This window comes from Dipodomys ordii, unplaced genomic scaffold (genome assembly GCF_000151885.1).
Source record: "Dipodomys ordii isolate 6190 unplaced genomic scaffold, Dord_2.0 Scaffold220, whole genome shotgun sequence".
Classification (NCBI taxonomy): Eukaryota; Metazoa; Chordata; class Mammalia; order Rodentia; family Heteromyidae; genus Dipodomys; species Dipodomys ordii.
The window spans coordinates 1856892-1871787 of record NW_012267436.1 but is presented as its reverse complement, the minus strand read 5'-3'; the positions used below and the strand labels follow the sequence as shown (position 1 = coordinate 1871787).

General features: G+C 37.3%; 1 protein-coding gene across 1 annotated transcript in view; it reads right to left on the bottom strand.

The window, feature by feature from the left end:
* Positions 1 to 14896, bottom strand: part of Alms1 (Alstrom syndrome protein 1) — a 120624-nt gene that overhangs the window by 94189 nt on the left and 11539 nt on the right. The window contains exons 3-6 of the mRNA XM_013035792.1: positions 10872 to 10997; positions 7355 to 7538; positions 3149 to 3266; positions 557 to 1521 (exon numbers count right to left, since the gene is read on the bottom strand). Of these exons, the coding sequence (XP_012891246.1) occupies positions 557 to 1521; positions 3149 to 3266; positions 7355 to 7538; positions 10872 to 10997 (1393 nt within the window). The remainder of the gene's footprint in view (positions 1 to 556; positions 1522 to 3148; positions 3267 to 7354; positions 7539 to 10871; positions 10998 to 14896) is intronic.

The window sequence follows — 14896 nt, the reverse complement described above, 5'->3', positions numbered from 1 at the left end:
TAATGTTTGAAGATCCTACCTTCTTTGCAAGATCAAGACCAGAAATGGACTTTATCTTCCCAAAGGGAAGAAATGATTCATTGTATTTATCACACTGAAATAATGCTGACTGTGTTTTCCCTTGACCAATAGCCTGGTTGTAAGATTTTTCACTTAAAGAATCAGATGGTTTAAGCTCTGAAATAACAAAAAGTGGCTTAATGAACATGTTCTGAGGAGCATTAGGGGGTGATTTTATATTTGGATACCAATGTAGGGAGCTATCATCATATTCTTTAGGCAACAATGATTCCGAATCTGCCGGTTCAAACACCCCAAGAGCAGACTGATAGTTTGGATGCTTAAACTTATCAAAGAAAGAATTTTCATCAGGATAGTTTAATTGGGAAAGATCTGGATTTGGGGGTTGTCTCTCTTGGCTGTCATCTGTTAAAGATAATCTTTTTATTGATATCAGTTTGGATTTCACTTACAGTACTCTCTATCTTTGTAGACTCAATAGAGGCAATAACTGCCTCAAAAGCTACATTTTCAGTAGCATCAATATTATTCTCACCAAAAATAGAAGTTGCCTTTTGGTTTCTTTCCTCTTCAAAATACAGTGGCTCTGATGTCTCATCCAACTGGACTTCAACTGTCTGAAGAGAACCACTAGAAGCTTCTGTCTTAGAGATATCATGTCCCCTGGAGAGTATATGAGCTTCTGAAAACCGTACAGAATTATCCACAACTACAACATTCTCAGCATAATTCATCTCTGGAGATGTGGGATGTACCTCTGAAGATGCCAAATTACTTCTACTCTCATTTTGTTCAAAATATCGGGACAACTCTTTCTGCAGATCTTCATTTCCTTCATATCCCTCCAAAAAATCCATCTTTTGTTTCACCTCATTCTCAGCTGGAACTCTTAAATCAACATTCTCAAAATAATGATTTTCAGGGTCCAAAGGGGCCTCCTTTTTTCCTCGTCTTTCCAATAAACATCGCAGAAAAGAATATGACCTTTTACTATGAGGAGGAGTAGCAACTTCTTGTGGAAAACAAATGTTGTCTGTACTGTTTAGACACGTTTCTGCTTGCTGCAAAGCTTCCTCTTTCCAACACTGCACATGTTCAGAAGAAGCATCAAAACTGTCATTTGACTTAGTAGCTATGTTGTCATCACTAATGGCAGATAAAGTTGAAACTGAAACTTGATCTTTATCAGCTAAATTGTTTTCTGACTGCTTTGTATCTTTTCCTAGATTCCATGACATACATGAACAAAGAACATTGTAACTGTCAACTTCTTTGGGAGTTTTTAGGTCATTAACAACATATTCTTCACTCTTTTGTTCAGGAGATAAACAAGAGTGCTGAGACCCAATATTTGTGCTACTTAAAAGAGGATACTGAGATACACTAAAGCAACTGTTAACCAAATCTGAAGATGCTTCTGAAGTAGCCTGGAGCAAAGCTTCACTAACTTCTGATGGTCGAGAAAACCATTCAATATCTTCAGATTTATCAGGAATGCCTCTGAAAATATACAGTTGAAAATAAATAACATATTAACAGAACTTTTAAGTACTACTACAAAAATATAAACCTGATGCCGCTGAAACCGTTTATTTGAAAGCATGTTAAAAATAATAATAATAATCATAATAATAAACAACATTTGACCAGGTGCTATTGGCTCATGCCTGTAATCCCAGCTGCTCTGAGGCTGAGATCTGAGGATTGTGATTTAAAGCCACCCCAGGTAGGAAAGTAGCATGAGACTCTTACTTCCAAGTAACCACCAAAAAACAAGAAGTATGTTGAACTGTGGCTCAAATGATAGAGTGTTAGCTTTGAGCAATAAAGCTTAGAGACACACCCAGGCTCTGAGCCAGGCCCCAGGACTGGCACCAAAAACCAAATTAAAAAGAAAAAAAAAAAATCTAATTTTAACTTCTTGAAAGGTGACTAGTGAATGAATAAAGAAAATTTTGTGACCAGAAAGTAAACTACCATCCTGTTTTCCAGATATTATCTCAGACTTCTCCTAAAATAGAAAATAATCTGATTTCCCATTACTCAAAACAAATTTTATAAAGAAAAATTCAAACTAATCTCTTAATAAGCTCTACTGTTTTAAGTGCTCATTCAATACTATTTAATATTCATTATACATACATAGACTTATCGACTACTCATCTATCATTTAGTGAAAAAAATCAAATGAGCTACTCCCAAAATGAAACAGTAACTTAATCATTGGTTGACAATCTAGTGTGCACAGAGCACTCTTCATAAAAGTACCAAAAAAGTAATGTATAGCATAAGAGGCAAAAGGACATTTTTACTATCCAAATATCTATAGTTTTTAATTAAAGGTGAATTTTTATTTCAGTTCTAAAAAGACATGTTTATGGATAGATAGTTCAAGGTATGGTTTGAAGAATTCTTTCCCATTATGATTTTTCTAAAAGAAAAATCTTAAAATTTTTATTACTTCAGATTCATATGTACTACAAGGTAAGATGAACTAAGCTGACCTACTAACAGCTGACCAAAATAAAAGAGTAGAAAAAGTTTGTAATCTAGAAATTAATGCTTTGTTGCAGAATGAGGGTGAGGGAGGAGGAAGATAATACCAGAATAATGAGGAACCTTAGAATAAGGAAAATCTAGTGTACCTAACAAATTCAGTGTGCTTGAAATGCTAAGATACTTTAGAAATGTTTTTAAATAAACTACAGTTACCTAGCACATCTCTACAGATATATTACTGCCATATTAATACTTATCATTTAGGACTTGTTATCTTCAGAGTGTATGGTAAGAAAATCTAATCCCAACTTCAAAATTCAACCTTAGACTGAAGTCATTAACAACAACTTATCATAAGAAACAGTAGAAGCTGGACACCTATGGCTCACGTCTTTAATTCTAGCTACTCAGAAGGCTGAGATCTGAGGATCAAGGTTTGAGACCAGCTTGGGCAGGAAAGTCCATGAGACTCTTATCTCCAATTAACCACCAAAAAGCCAGAAGTGAAACTCACTCAAGTGGCAGAGCACTAGCCTTAAGCAAAAACAAGTTCAGGGACACACCCTGAGTTCGAGTCCCCCAAAAAAGAAAAATGGTAGAAAGATTAAAGAAAAATAAACCACCCTACCTCAGAGGTGCAAAATCTAGTTCACTTTGGTGAAATAAGGAATCAGGCCCAAACTCCTGGTCTTGTGTCAAACATGTCAGCAAAGGCAAATCAGGAGTAGCAAAGTCATCCTGTATTACTGGAAAGTTTCAAATACAAAAGTACTGACAATTTGAAATTAATTCTTTGGCTTATTTATGAAATACTTTAAAAAATATCTAAATATGCTATCTGAAAGTATCTACAAACTTTAGAATAATAACAGCATCAGCTACCATTTATCGATCCTGACATTGTCCAAGCACTTAACATACAACATTTTATTGAATATTCATCATAACCTTGAAATGATAGGTACTATTAAACTTACCTTATAGGTAAAGAAACATGATTAACAAAGTTTAAGAAGTATTAAGTAATTTGCCCATATTTAAATATCTTAAGCATCAGAATGAAATTTTATAAATATTCTCTTTAGCAAATATGAAATTGAGTACTTCTTAACTATTATAAGCATTGTTCCAGCTTGAATAACATAAAAACTTAATATTCCTTATATCAAAATAATTCAGGGACTCTTGGGCCCTAATAAATTCTTAAGAAGTAACTAGGATCAAAGTTAGATTCAACATACTATGAAAAGATCATATGCAGCTAGGCACCACTGGCTCACACCTATAATCCTAGCCACTAAGGAGACTGAGATCTGAGGATCCTGGTCTGAAGTTAGCCTGGGCAGGAACACTTATGAGACTTTTCTCCAATTAACACCCAAAAAAGCCAGAAGTGGAGATAGCTCAAGTGGAGAGCACTCATCTTGAGCAAAAAAGTCCCAGCCCAAGTGCAAGCTAAGGACAGGCACAAAAAAAAAAAAAAAAAAAACATATGCAACCAAGTACTAGCAGCTCACACCTGTAATCCTAGCTATTCAGGAGATTAAGATCTGAGAATCAAGCTATTCAGGAGATTAAGATCTGAGTATCAAGGTGAGAAGCCAGATAACTAGCAATAGAAATTATGCATAGAATACTATGCAATGGTATTATCTTGAATGAATAATTTTTTTAATTGCTCAGCTTTAAAAATCCAAGAGTCCATCACTGTGAAGATTAAAAGGTGTTTGTGACTTTAAAATAAACAAATAAATAAATAATCCAAGAGTTGGAAATCAGGAAGATAGTGGTTAGAGGATAGCCCAGAGAAAATATTTGTGAGATTCCCATCTCAACTAATAACAACAAAAAGCTGGGTATAGTGGATGTACCTGTCATCCCAGCTATGTTAGAAGCTTCAACAGGAGCGTCTCCAGGCTAGAGGTGTAGCTCAAGTGGTAGAGAACCTGCCTAGTAAGCACAAACCCCAGTACCATTAGAAACAAAAGCAAAAGCAAAAAATTTATCAGCTTTAAGTTCTAATGTAGGAAATATCAATAATCCAGATAAACAAAATTCTTCGAAGTTGTGTTTAAAATGTGTAAGGGAGACAAGCTTGACTGACTCTTGCCTGAAATCCTAGTTATTCAGGAGACTGAGATCTGATGATCACAGTTGGAAGCCAGCCCAGGTATAAAAGTCTGTAAGACTCTCATCTCCAATTAATCACCAAAAAGCTGGAAGTAGAACTTCTGGCTCAAGTGGTAGAGCATTAGCCTTCAGCACAAAAGCTTAGGGATAGAGCCTGGTGCCAGTGGCTCACACCTATAATCCTAGCTACTCAGGAGGCTGAGATCTGAGGATCACAGTTCAAAGCCAGCTTGGGGAGGAAAAGTCCATGAGACACCTCTCCAATTGACCAGCAGAAAACAAGAAATGGCACTGTGGCTCAAAGTAGTAGAGTGTTAGCCTTAAGCAAAAGAGCTCAAGGACAGTGCCCAGGCTCTGAGTTCAAGCCCCACAACAGATATGCATACATACATATATACACACACACATACATACATACATACATACACACACACACACAAACACATACACTCCTATCCCATTGCCCTTACATATGTACAAAACAGACATAAAGTCTTTATTCTCTATTCAATCATACAACTATAAAACAATATTAGTGGAAATAAAATTTTATTTGTGGCCAGGTGCTGTTGACTTACAGCTAGGGGCAATCCTAGCCACTGAGAGAAGGTCAAGATCTGAATGGTCATAGTTATAAGCCAGTGCAGGCGGAAAAGAAAAGTCTGCTAAATTCCCTCCCAAAATAACCAGCAAAGAGCAGGAATGGAGACATGTCTCAAATGGTAGAGAGTCAGCAGAGCAAAGAGAGAAAGTATAAGACTCTAAGTTCAAGCCCCAGTAACTCCAGAAAAAAATTTATGAAGAAAACACATTTGAAATTAATTCAACTTTGCAACTATTTTCCTAAAACTAAAATCATTTTTCTCAATACAAATGTAATATTGATTTCTACAATATACTTTCTTGATTTTAGAATGTCTACAACTGCATACAAACTGAGGATTCCATCCTCAAGCCACTGTTCTCAATGAGTGTTCACAGAGCTCACTATGTTGTCTTCTGCCCTGAGTGTACCAGTACATTCTCACTGCTCTCATTCCCTTCACATTTTCCCAATTCTTCACTGTCATTTGAATCTTCAGTCTGTTTGCTTCTCCCAATCGATGCCTACTTCATTCACAGCGCAATCCCAAGTGAAATATCTGCTACACTTAGTTAGAACTCAGATTTATTTATTTACTGAATTTAATGAGAAATTGAGCTGGATTCAGGCTCATAATCCTAGCAGCTCAGGAGGCTGGGACCTGAGAATTATGGTTCAAAGCTAGCCCAGGCAGAAAAGTCATAGACTATCTCCAACTAATCAACTCATAGTGAAATCTTTAACCCAGTACTGAAATCCTTCTATCATAGAAATTTGTATTACAATTTTGTTAAGACATTTTGCTGTGGCATAAATTCACTTTACTGTTATATTTCTTCTTATAGACATTTTTCGGGTATCAAATTGATCAACAGCTCAGTTTAAGCTATATGAGCTCATTTTAACTTGAACACTGAGTTAGCAAACACTTTGTAAAGGGTCAGAGAATAGATACTAGGTTTTAAATATTAGGTGGATAAAATACAGACTGTTACACATTACATATTCTTTGTTTTTACAATTGTTTAAAAATGACAATGGTGGAGCACATAGCTCAGTGGCAAAGGATTTGCCTAGCACGTATAAGGCCTGGGTCCAATCCCCAGTACTACAACAACAGTAAATAAAAATGTAGCTGGGCATGCTGGAAAAACGAAGCACTGGGAGGCTCAGATACAAGGATCTTGAGTTTAAGGCAAGCCTGGGCTACATAGAAAGTTTCAAGCCAGCCTGAGCTATTATAGATCAAGATCCTGAAGGGGGAAAAAAAAAGTACATTCTTGGCTTAGACAGTATAAAATCAAGCCTTAGTGTGTGGGCTGTAGTTTATAGACTTGCCCTCCAGATCATCATAATACCTCATTCCACTGTATTGTTCTTTTCTGAATAATCTTTTTTACTGAATAACGTGTTTACTGAATAACCTTTCGAAAAGAGAAGGAGGTAACTTCATCTTTCTGTCCCTAGCATCAAATAAATACAAATTGGGCAATTATGGACACTTACATTTATGAATGAATTAAAAATGGGTTGCTTCCTCTTTAGTATGACAGCCTTGCAAATGTGATTACATCTACCAAACTCCTCCCAAAGGTACTCTTAATTTTGTAAACATTTTTCTCAAAACACAGACATAAAACTGACTTTAATGTCATTAAGAACTGATTGTCAATCCTAGAATGTTAGCACTAAATATGTTGATTTGGACAGCATTGGCATATTTGAAAAGAACTTGCTGAATTCAGTCCTATTCATGCTAATTTACAAAACTCTATAAAACCATTTGAAAGATACTTTAAAGTTTATTTTTGGTAAGAAGCTAATAAATCTGTTTTATACCAAAAAAAGGAAAGTAGTAAGATCTTCTCAGATAAAGCAAGCCACTTAATCTCTTTCTCCTAATTTTTTGGTCCCAACCTGAAGATAATATATGCCTTAATTCTTAACTCTTCAACTGAACATTTCATATATAACTACACTAGCCGCTCAATGTGAAAAATCAAAAACTAATTCCTTCGAGTATAACTCTATAGAGATCTTCAACTCAAAAAGTCTTAGCCCCCCCAAAAGTGTTTTACAAATGTGAGACGTTGCTACTAGATAAAAATACAGAAGCATTACCTAGCAGTGGAGAGCTCAATTTCTTCACTTGGCCTTCTGATTGGGTCAACACACCTTCTTCCAAAAAGGAAGACTCGGTCACTTTAGATCTTTCTGCTTTCAAATTAATCCTGGTCTGGGATGTATCCAAGCTTTGAGGAGAAGACTTTTTTTCTTGTAGAAGACCATGCCAAGATTCCATTCTCTAAAACATTAATTTTAAAAGAAAATATGCTGTCATTAATTGAGTTAACATATATATTAAAATGTTCACTCATGGCCTAGAGCCAGTGATTCATAGCTATAATTTTAGCTACTAAAGAGGCTGAGATCAGGAGAATCTCAGTTCAAGGACAGTACAGGTAAAATAGTTCTAGAGACCGCTTTTTAAACCAATAGCTGGGCACAGTGGTTCATGCCTATCATCTCAAGCTACGTAAGAAGCTGAAATTGGAAGGATCAGGATTCTAAGCCAGCCTAGAGAAAATCTGTAAAAGAGTCTATCTCCATACAAGGCACTGGTGGCTCACACCTATAATCCTAACTATTCAGGAGGCTGAGATATGAGGATTGTGGTTCAAGCCAGCCCAGACAGTAGAGTCTCTGAGATTCTTATCTCCAATTAACCACCAGAAAACCGAAAGTGGTGCTGTGCTGTGGCGCAAGTGGCAGAGCCTTGCCTTGAGCTGAAGAGCTCAGGGACAGCACACACACACACACCCAGAGTTCAAGCCCAATGACAGACAAATAAATAAAGGATAGAGTGTGGCTCAAGTGGTAAAGCACCTGCCTGGCAAGTATAAAGCCAGTGGTCAGATCCCAGAGTACTGGGGGATGAGGAGAGAGACCTAAAACATGTACAGACAAATGCCTCTGTTGTAGAATTAGGAAGCAATCGGATCTGTGGCTGGCTATGTCTTGCATGTCTCATTCCTAAATTTTTTAAACGATATGCAAAAAAAAATTTTTTTGGCAAACCACAGTCATATTCTGGTTAATATCTTACAAACTATGATTTGAGAAGAAGTAAAATCAGCAAAGGACACTGAGAAAGAATAGCTGTAAGAGGAGAAACAAAATCAGAAAAAGTCAAGAAAAAGTGATTTTAAGAAGTTCTGCAATTATTAATATTACCAAATATTATACATTAAACCTAAGGTTAAAATACAACAATATTTACTATATTCAGCAACACAAATGTAGCTACAAAAGTATTTATCATATTCAACTACCCAAGTGTTGCTTTCATAGGTGTAGGGTCAGAACACAAAGTAATCAGTAAGCAGAACCTAACCAGTACAGTAACAGTTAAGGGGGGGGGGGGATGAAGAGAGTGAAATATAAGGCAAATATATTTTTAAAAAAAAAGAAATATAGCTGATATGAAACATAGAAAGTCCTTAAAATATATAAAAACTTGTAAAACTAGTCATTGAGGTTAGCAAGGTCACAGGCTCCAAGATCAATGTCTATTTCTATAATCATGTACTGAACTACAAAAAAGTAAAAATTTTTACATCAATTAGTCTAACAGACTATGTAAGCCTAATACAATGAAGATAAAATACTGACAAGCCAGATGCTGATGGGTCACTCTGATAATCCTACCTACTCAAGAGGCTAAGATATGAGGATTGAGGTTTGAAGAATAACCAGGGCAGGCAAATCCAAGCTCTAATTCACCAGCAAAAAGCCAGAGGAAGAGGTGTAGCTCAGTGGAGTGCCAGCCTTGAGCAGAAAAACTAAGCAAGATCTCAAGGCCCTAAGTTCAAGCCCCTGTACATCTAAATAGTTTAGTGAGTCATTAATATTGTTAAGATGTCAATTCACTCCAAATTGATTTATGTAACCAATAAAATCTTAATCAAAATGGCAGCAGGCTCTTTAAATAGAAATTGACAAATTAATACTAAAATCTGTAAATTTCGAGAATCTAGCATTAAAAGTTTGTTGTTGTTTTTTCCTAAAAAAGGATGTGGGAAACTTACTATTTGATTTTAGAACAGTACAATAATTAGGAGAATGACACTAGCATAAAGATAAATCAGTGGAACACAGAGAGGAGAAATAGGCCCATGTATATAAGGTTAGTATATTTTTAACAAGATGTGAAGAAACCCACCAAAGAAAAAAATACCTCATAGTGCTAGACTAACACATAGATATTAAGAAAATATAGTTAAAACCAGGTACTAAGCCGGGCGCCGGTGGCTCATGCCTGTAATCCTAGCTACAGAGGAGCAGAGATCTGAAGATCACAGTTCAAAGCCAGCCCAGGCAGAAAAGTCCATGAGACTCTTATCTCCAATTAACCACTAGAAAACTGGAAGTGGTGCTGTGGCTCAAGGGGTAGAGCGCTCGCTTTGAGCTGAAGAGCTGAGGGACAGCACCCAGGCCCAGAGTTCAAGCCCCACAACTGCCAAAAACAAAACAAAACAAAAACAAAAAACAGGTACTGGTGGCTTAATCCTAGCTACTCAGGAGACTGAGACTTGAGGATCACAGTTCAAAGCTAATCTGAGCAAAAAGTGTCTGTGAGACTCTTCCTCAAAAAAAAAAAAAAAAAAGCTGGATGCAGAACTGTGGCTTAAGTGGTAAAATGCTAGCTCTGGGCACAAAAGCTCAGGAACAGCACTGACAGACTAAGAGACACACAGACACACAGACACACACACACACCAAAAAACAAAAACAAAAACCCAGAACAACAATGAATACACAGATCTGCTTATATACATTTTTTGATATATATGTTACATATTATAGTATACTATACTATATATCATCAGCTCATTAGACAGATTATCAACTCATAGATAGTGACTCACACCTGTAATTACAACTATTTGGGAGTCAGAGAAAAGAAAGATTGAGATTTAAGGCCAGCCTACGCAAACTGACAGCAAGATTGCATCTCAACCAAGAAGCTGTACATTGGTGCATACCTGCCATCCCAACTACTCAAAAAACTTATGAGGAGCCAGGTGCCAGTGGCTCATGCCTGTAATCCCTAGCTATTCAAGAGGCTGAGGTCTGAGGATCATGGTTCAAAGCCAGCCCAGGCAGGAAAGTTCCTGAGAAGAGTCTCCAATTAACCACTAGAAAACCAGAAGTGGTAGAGTGTTCGCCTTGAGCTGAAGAGCTCATAGTGCCTAGGCTCAGAGTACAAGACCAACCAAAAAAAAAAAAAAAAAAACCATAGGTAGAGAGTGCTCCAGGGCTAAAAGATGACTTCCTAAGTGAAAAATAGGAAATAACAAAAATAGAAGTTTGGCTCTAAAAGGTATGGCATGTATAAAGCAAGAAGTGTTGAGTTCAAACCCCAATACCACCAAAAAGTTCACCTGACAAAGTATACACTTAAAAGAAAGATTATCGCTACATTTGATTTAGACAACAATAAAGTTGACTTTGAAAATGTGACAGAAAGATAAAGAAACACAGAAAATATTAATATATTTTTCACCTACTCATAGCAAACTTCTTGTGCTGCTAATCAAAAAACAAAAATAGTTTACCAGTTGATCTACAAACATACCTGATCATCCTCAGAACTCCACTGGCTTGTTGTTTCCAATGAGACAAAACTGGTATCAGAACTTTGTGTTCTAACATTGCCTTGATATAATGGCTGTTGCCATATATTACAGGTCAGTGGAACAATCTGCAAACCAAAAGCAAACATAAACAGACTAGTAACACTTAGTACTAAAGAAAGAAATTAAAAATCAGAACAACAATTAAGTAATGACAAAGTCAGATGTCACATAGGTTCTCTAAGGTATATAAACCAACTCTCATATAGGTTTAGGGCTAAAATTTATACCTCTTCTGTATAATGTCCCAACCTACAAAATCAAATTCAATTTCAGAAGCAAAACAGGTGAGGAAAAAAAGCACAGAAAAACAGTATTAAAAAAGACAAAATAAGATGGATGAAATTGTTTATCTGCAATAATGGTATATAAATGTACTAATTCATTTGTTTAAAGAAGCCACATTTTAAGTATGTTATTTGTAAACTTACATTATTTAGAACAAATATAACTAAGTCATAAAAAGACCAAAATTTAAAAAAAAAGTATAGAAAACAGTATGGTTAGAGTCAAGCTACACTGGCTCTTATCTATTATTCTAGCTATTTTGGGAGCTGATATCATGGTTCATGGCCCAGCCAGGAAGAAAATTTCACAAGAACCTTCTCAATCATACCAGGATGCAGTAGCACACACCTGTTATCCTAGATACCTAGGAGACTGAGATCAGAAGGATCATGTTCCTGGTAAGCACAGTCCAAGATACTCGGTCTCAATGGAAGATGGCCATGGTTGCACCTGTTATGCCAGCTTACATAGGAAGCCTGCAAGAGGCAGACTGTGGTCCAGATGCACATGTAAAAATAAAAGCTCTATCTCAAAAATAATCAGCACAGAAAAATTGGGTGACCACATGCAGAAAACTAAAAGTGGGCCCTAGCCTGCCACCATGCACTAACATCAACTCAAAATGGATTAAAGATCTTAACATCAAACCTGACACTCTGAAAGTACTTCAGGACAGAGTAGGAGAGACACTTGAACTTATAAGGACAGGTATGAACTTCCTGAACAGAGTCCCAGGGTCAAAACAAATTGGAGAGACTCAATAAATGGGACTATCAAAATAATAAAGTTCTACACAGCGAAAGAAAGAGCAACTAAACTAGAAAGACAGCCAACTAATTGGGAAAAAATATTTACCAGCAATATATCAGACAAGAGCCTAATATCCATTAAATACAGGGAACTCAAGAAACTAACCCCTCCCAGATCTAACTAACCAATCATTAAATGGGCAAAGGAGCTAAAGAGAGACTTCTCAGAAGATAAAAATAGCAAAGAAACACATGAGAAAATGTTCATCATCCCTGGCTCCAAAGATACACCTTACCCCAATCAGAGCGGCCCACATCCTAAATTCAGCCAACAATTATTGCTGGTAGGAATGCACACTAATACAACCACTTTGGAAAGCAGTCTGGAGGTACTTCAGAAAGCTAAATATAGACCTCCCCTATGACCCAGCCATACCACTCCTAGGCATCTACCCTGAGCAACAGGAACCAAGATACAAGGACACATGTACCTCCATGTTCATTGCAGCACTGTTCACAGTAGCCAATATATGGTAACAACCCAGATGCCCCACTACAGATGAGTGGATCCAAAATTTGTGGTACCTATATACCATGAAATATTATGAAGCCATTAGAAAGGACAAAATAATGGAATATACAGGGAAATGGATGGAACTAAAAAAAATCATTTTGAGCATGGTAAGCCAAGAGCAAAGAGGCAAATGGCACATGGTCTTCCTAATAAGTGGATGCTAAAGTCAAAATGCAAGATGACAAAGTAAACAGGACTCGAGAAACAAAGGACTTCCACTCATTTTGTCATATCATTGCTAAATGACTCCATGTTCTTGACCACATATATGGTATATGTGTGCACACATCTGAGGGAAGGTAGGAGGACACAGAATCAGAGGGAAATGGGAAAACATAAAACATTTTAATTTCATCTTTTTCCTACTTCACTTTAAAATATCCTGTTAGATGCTCCTTGAATTTTAATTGTGTCCTATTAATTTAGTCACATCCTTTTACAACTGTGAACCTAACAGAGCTTTCCCAATCTAAGCAGAGGGGCTGGACCTATTGGGTTAGAGATAAAAAAGAAGCAGCCTGCCCATTCACAGTGTACTTGCTTGCCAGATTTCTGACTGATGGCACATCCTTCTACAGAAGTAAACTTTGCCTTTCTGAATTCCTTTTAAGTTAGTGTCCTTATTCATATATAGCACCCCAACACCCTGAGACATTTCTAACAGAATACCAAAAGCCCTGAGATCAAACCTAAGTACCACCAAAAAAAATTTTAAGGAAAAGAAATTCAAAAAAGAACAAAGAAAAAAAAAACAGAAAATAATAAACTTAAAAAAAAAAAAAAGAGCCAGACAGTGGTAGCTCATGCCTATATAAGTTTAGCTCAGCCAGTGGCTCACGCCTATAATCCTGATCTGAGGATCGCAGTTCAAAGCCAGCCTGGGCAGGATAGTCTGTGAGACTCTTATCTCCAATAAACCACTAGAAAACCAGAAGTGGTGCTGTGGCTCAAACAGTAGAGTGCTTGCCTTGAGCTGAAGAGCAGAGGGACAGCACTCAAGCCCAGAGTTCAAGCCCCACAACCAACCAAAAAAATAATAATAAGTTTAGCTCTTCAGGAGGCTGAGATCTGAGGATCACAGTTCAAAGCAAGTAGGACAGGCAAGTCCCTAAGACTCTCATCTCCAATTGAACATAAAAACTGGAAGTAGAGCTGCAGCTCAAGAGTTAGAGCTCTAGCCTTGAATGAGAAAGTTAAGTGATAGTATCAAGGCCCTAAATTCAAGATCCAGTACCAGCAATGATAATGATGATGATGACGACGACGACGACGACGACGACGACGACGACGAAAAAATTGTAAAAAAAAATAAAGATATGATCAACAAATTGCTGTGATTTCAACATATAATTGATCCTGGCATTAATTCTGGCTCTTAAGAGGCAGATGCTACAGTATTTCAAGATGAAGGCCAGCATAAACTAGGTAAAGACCTTCTCAAAAACAAAAATCAAACTAGCACCAGTAGCTCATGCCTATTAGCCTAGATACTCAGAAGGCTGAGATCTAAGGATCATGATTCAAAGCTGGCATGAGCAGGCAAGTTCATGAGACCTTTATCTCCCAATTTACCACAAAAAAGCCAGAAATGAAGCTATAGCTCCAATAGTAGAGCACCAGCCTTAGGTAAATAAAGCTCAGGGACCCTGCCTAGGCCCTGAATTCAAGCTCCAGTAAATCTCTCTGTCTCTGTCTGTCTGTCTGTCTGTCTGTCTGTCTGTCTGTCTCTCTCTCTCTCTCTCTCTCACACACACACACACACACACACACACACACACACACAAAACGGTAACCCTGGCTATCAAAGATTGAGATTCAAGGGGCTGGGAAGGTGGCTCAGTGGTAGAGCGCTTGACTTGCATGCGTGAGGCCCTGGGTTCAATTCCTCAGTACCACATAAGCAAAAAAAAAAAAGCTATAAGTGGCACTGTGGCTCAAGTGGTAGAGTGCTAGCCTTGAGCTGAAGAGCTGAGGGACAGTACCCAGGCACAGACTTCAGGCCCCACAACCGGACCCAAAAAAAAAAAAAAAAAAAAGATTGAGATTCAAAGGATCCTGTTTTAAACTAGCCCACACGAAAAGTTCAAGAGACCCTTCCCAACCAGAGTAATTCATCTGTCATCTCAAGTACAAGGGAGGCTGAGATCAAGAGGGGATATCATGGTTCAGGCAACACGGGCCAAAAGAAAAAAAAAAGTTCATGAGTCTTGATCTGAATAGAAGCTGGACACTGTGGCACATGCCAGTTATCCCAGTATAGAAAAAAAAAAAGCGTAAAATAGGAAGATCATGGTCTATGCAAGAACCCAAGCAAAACAGAAAACTCTATCCCAAAATAATCAGTACAAAAAAGGGC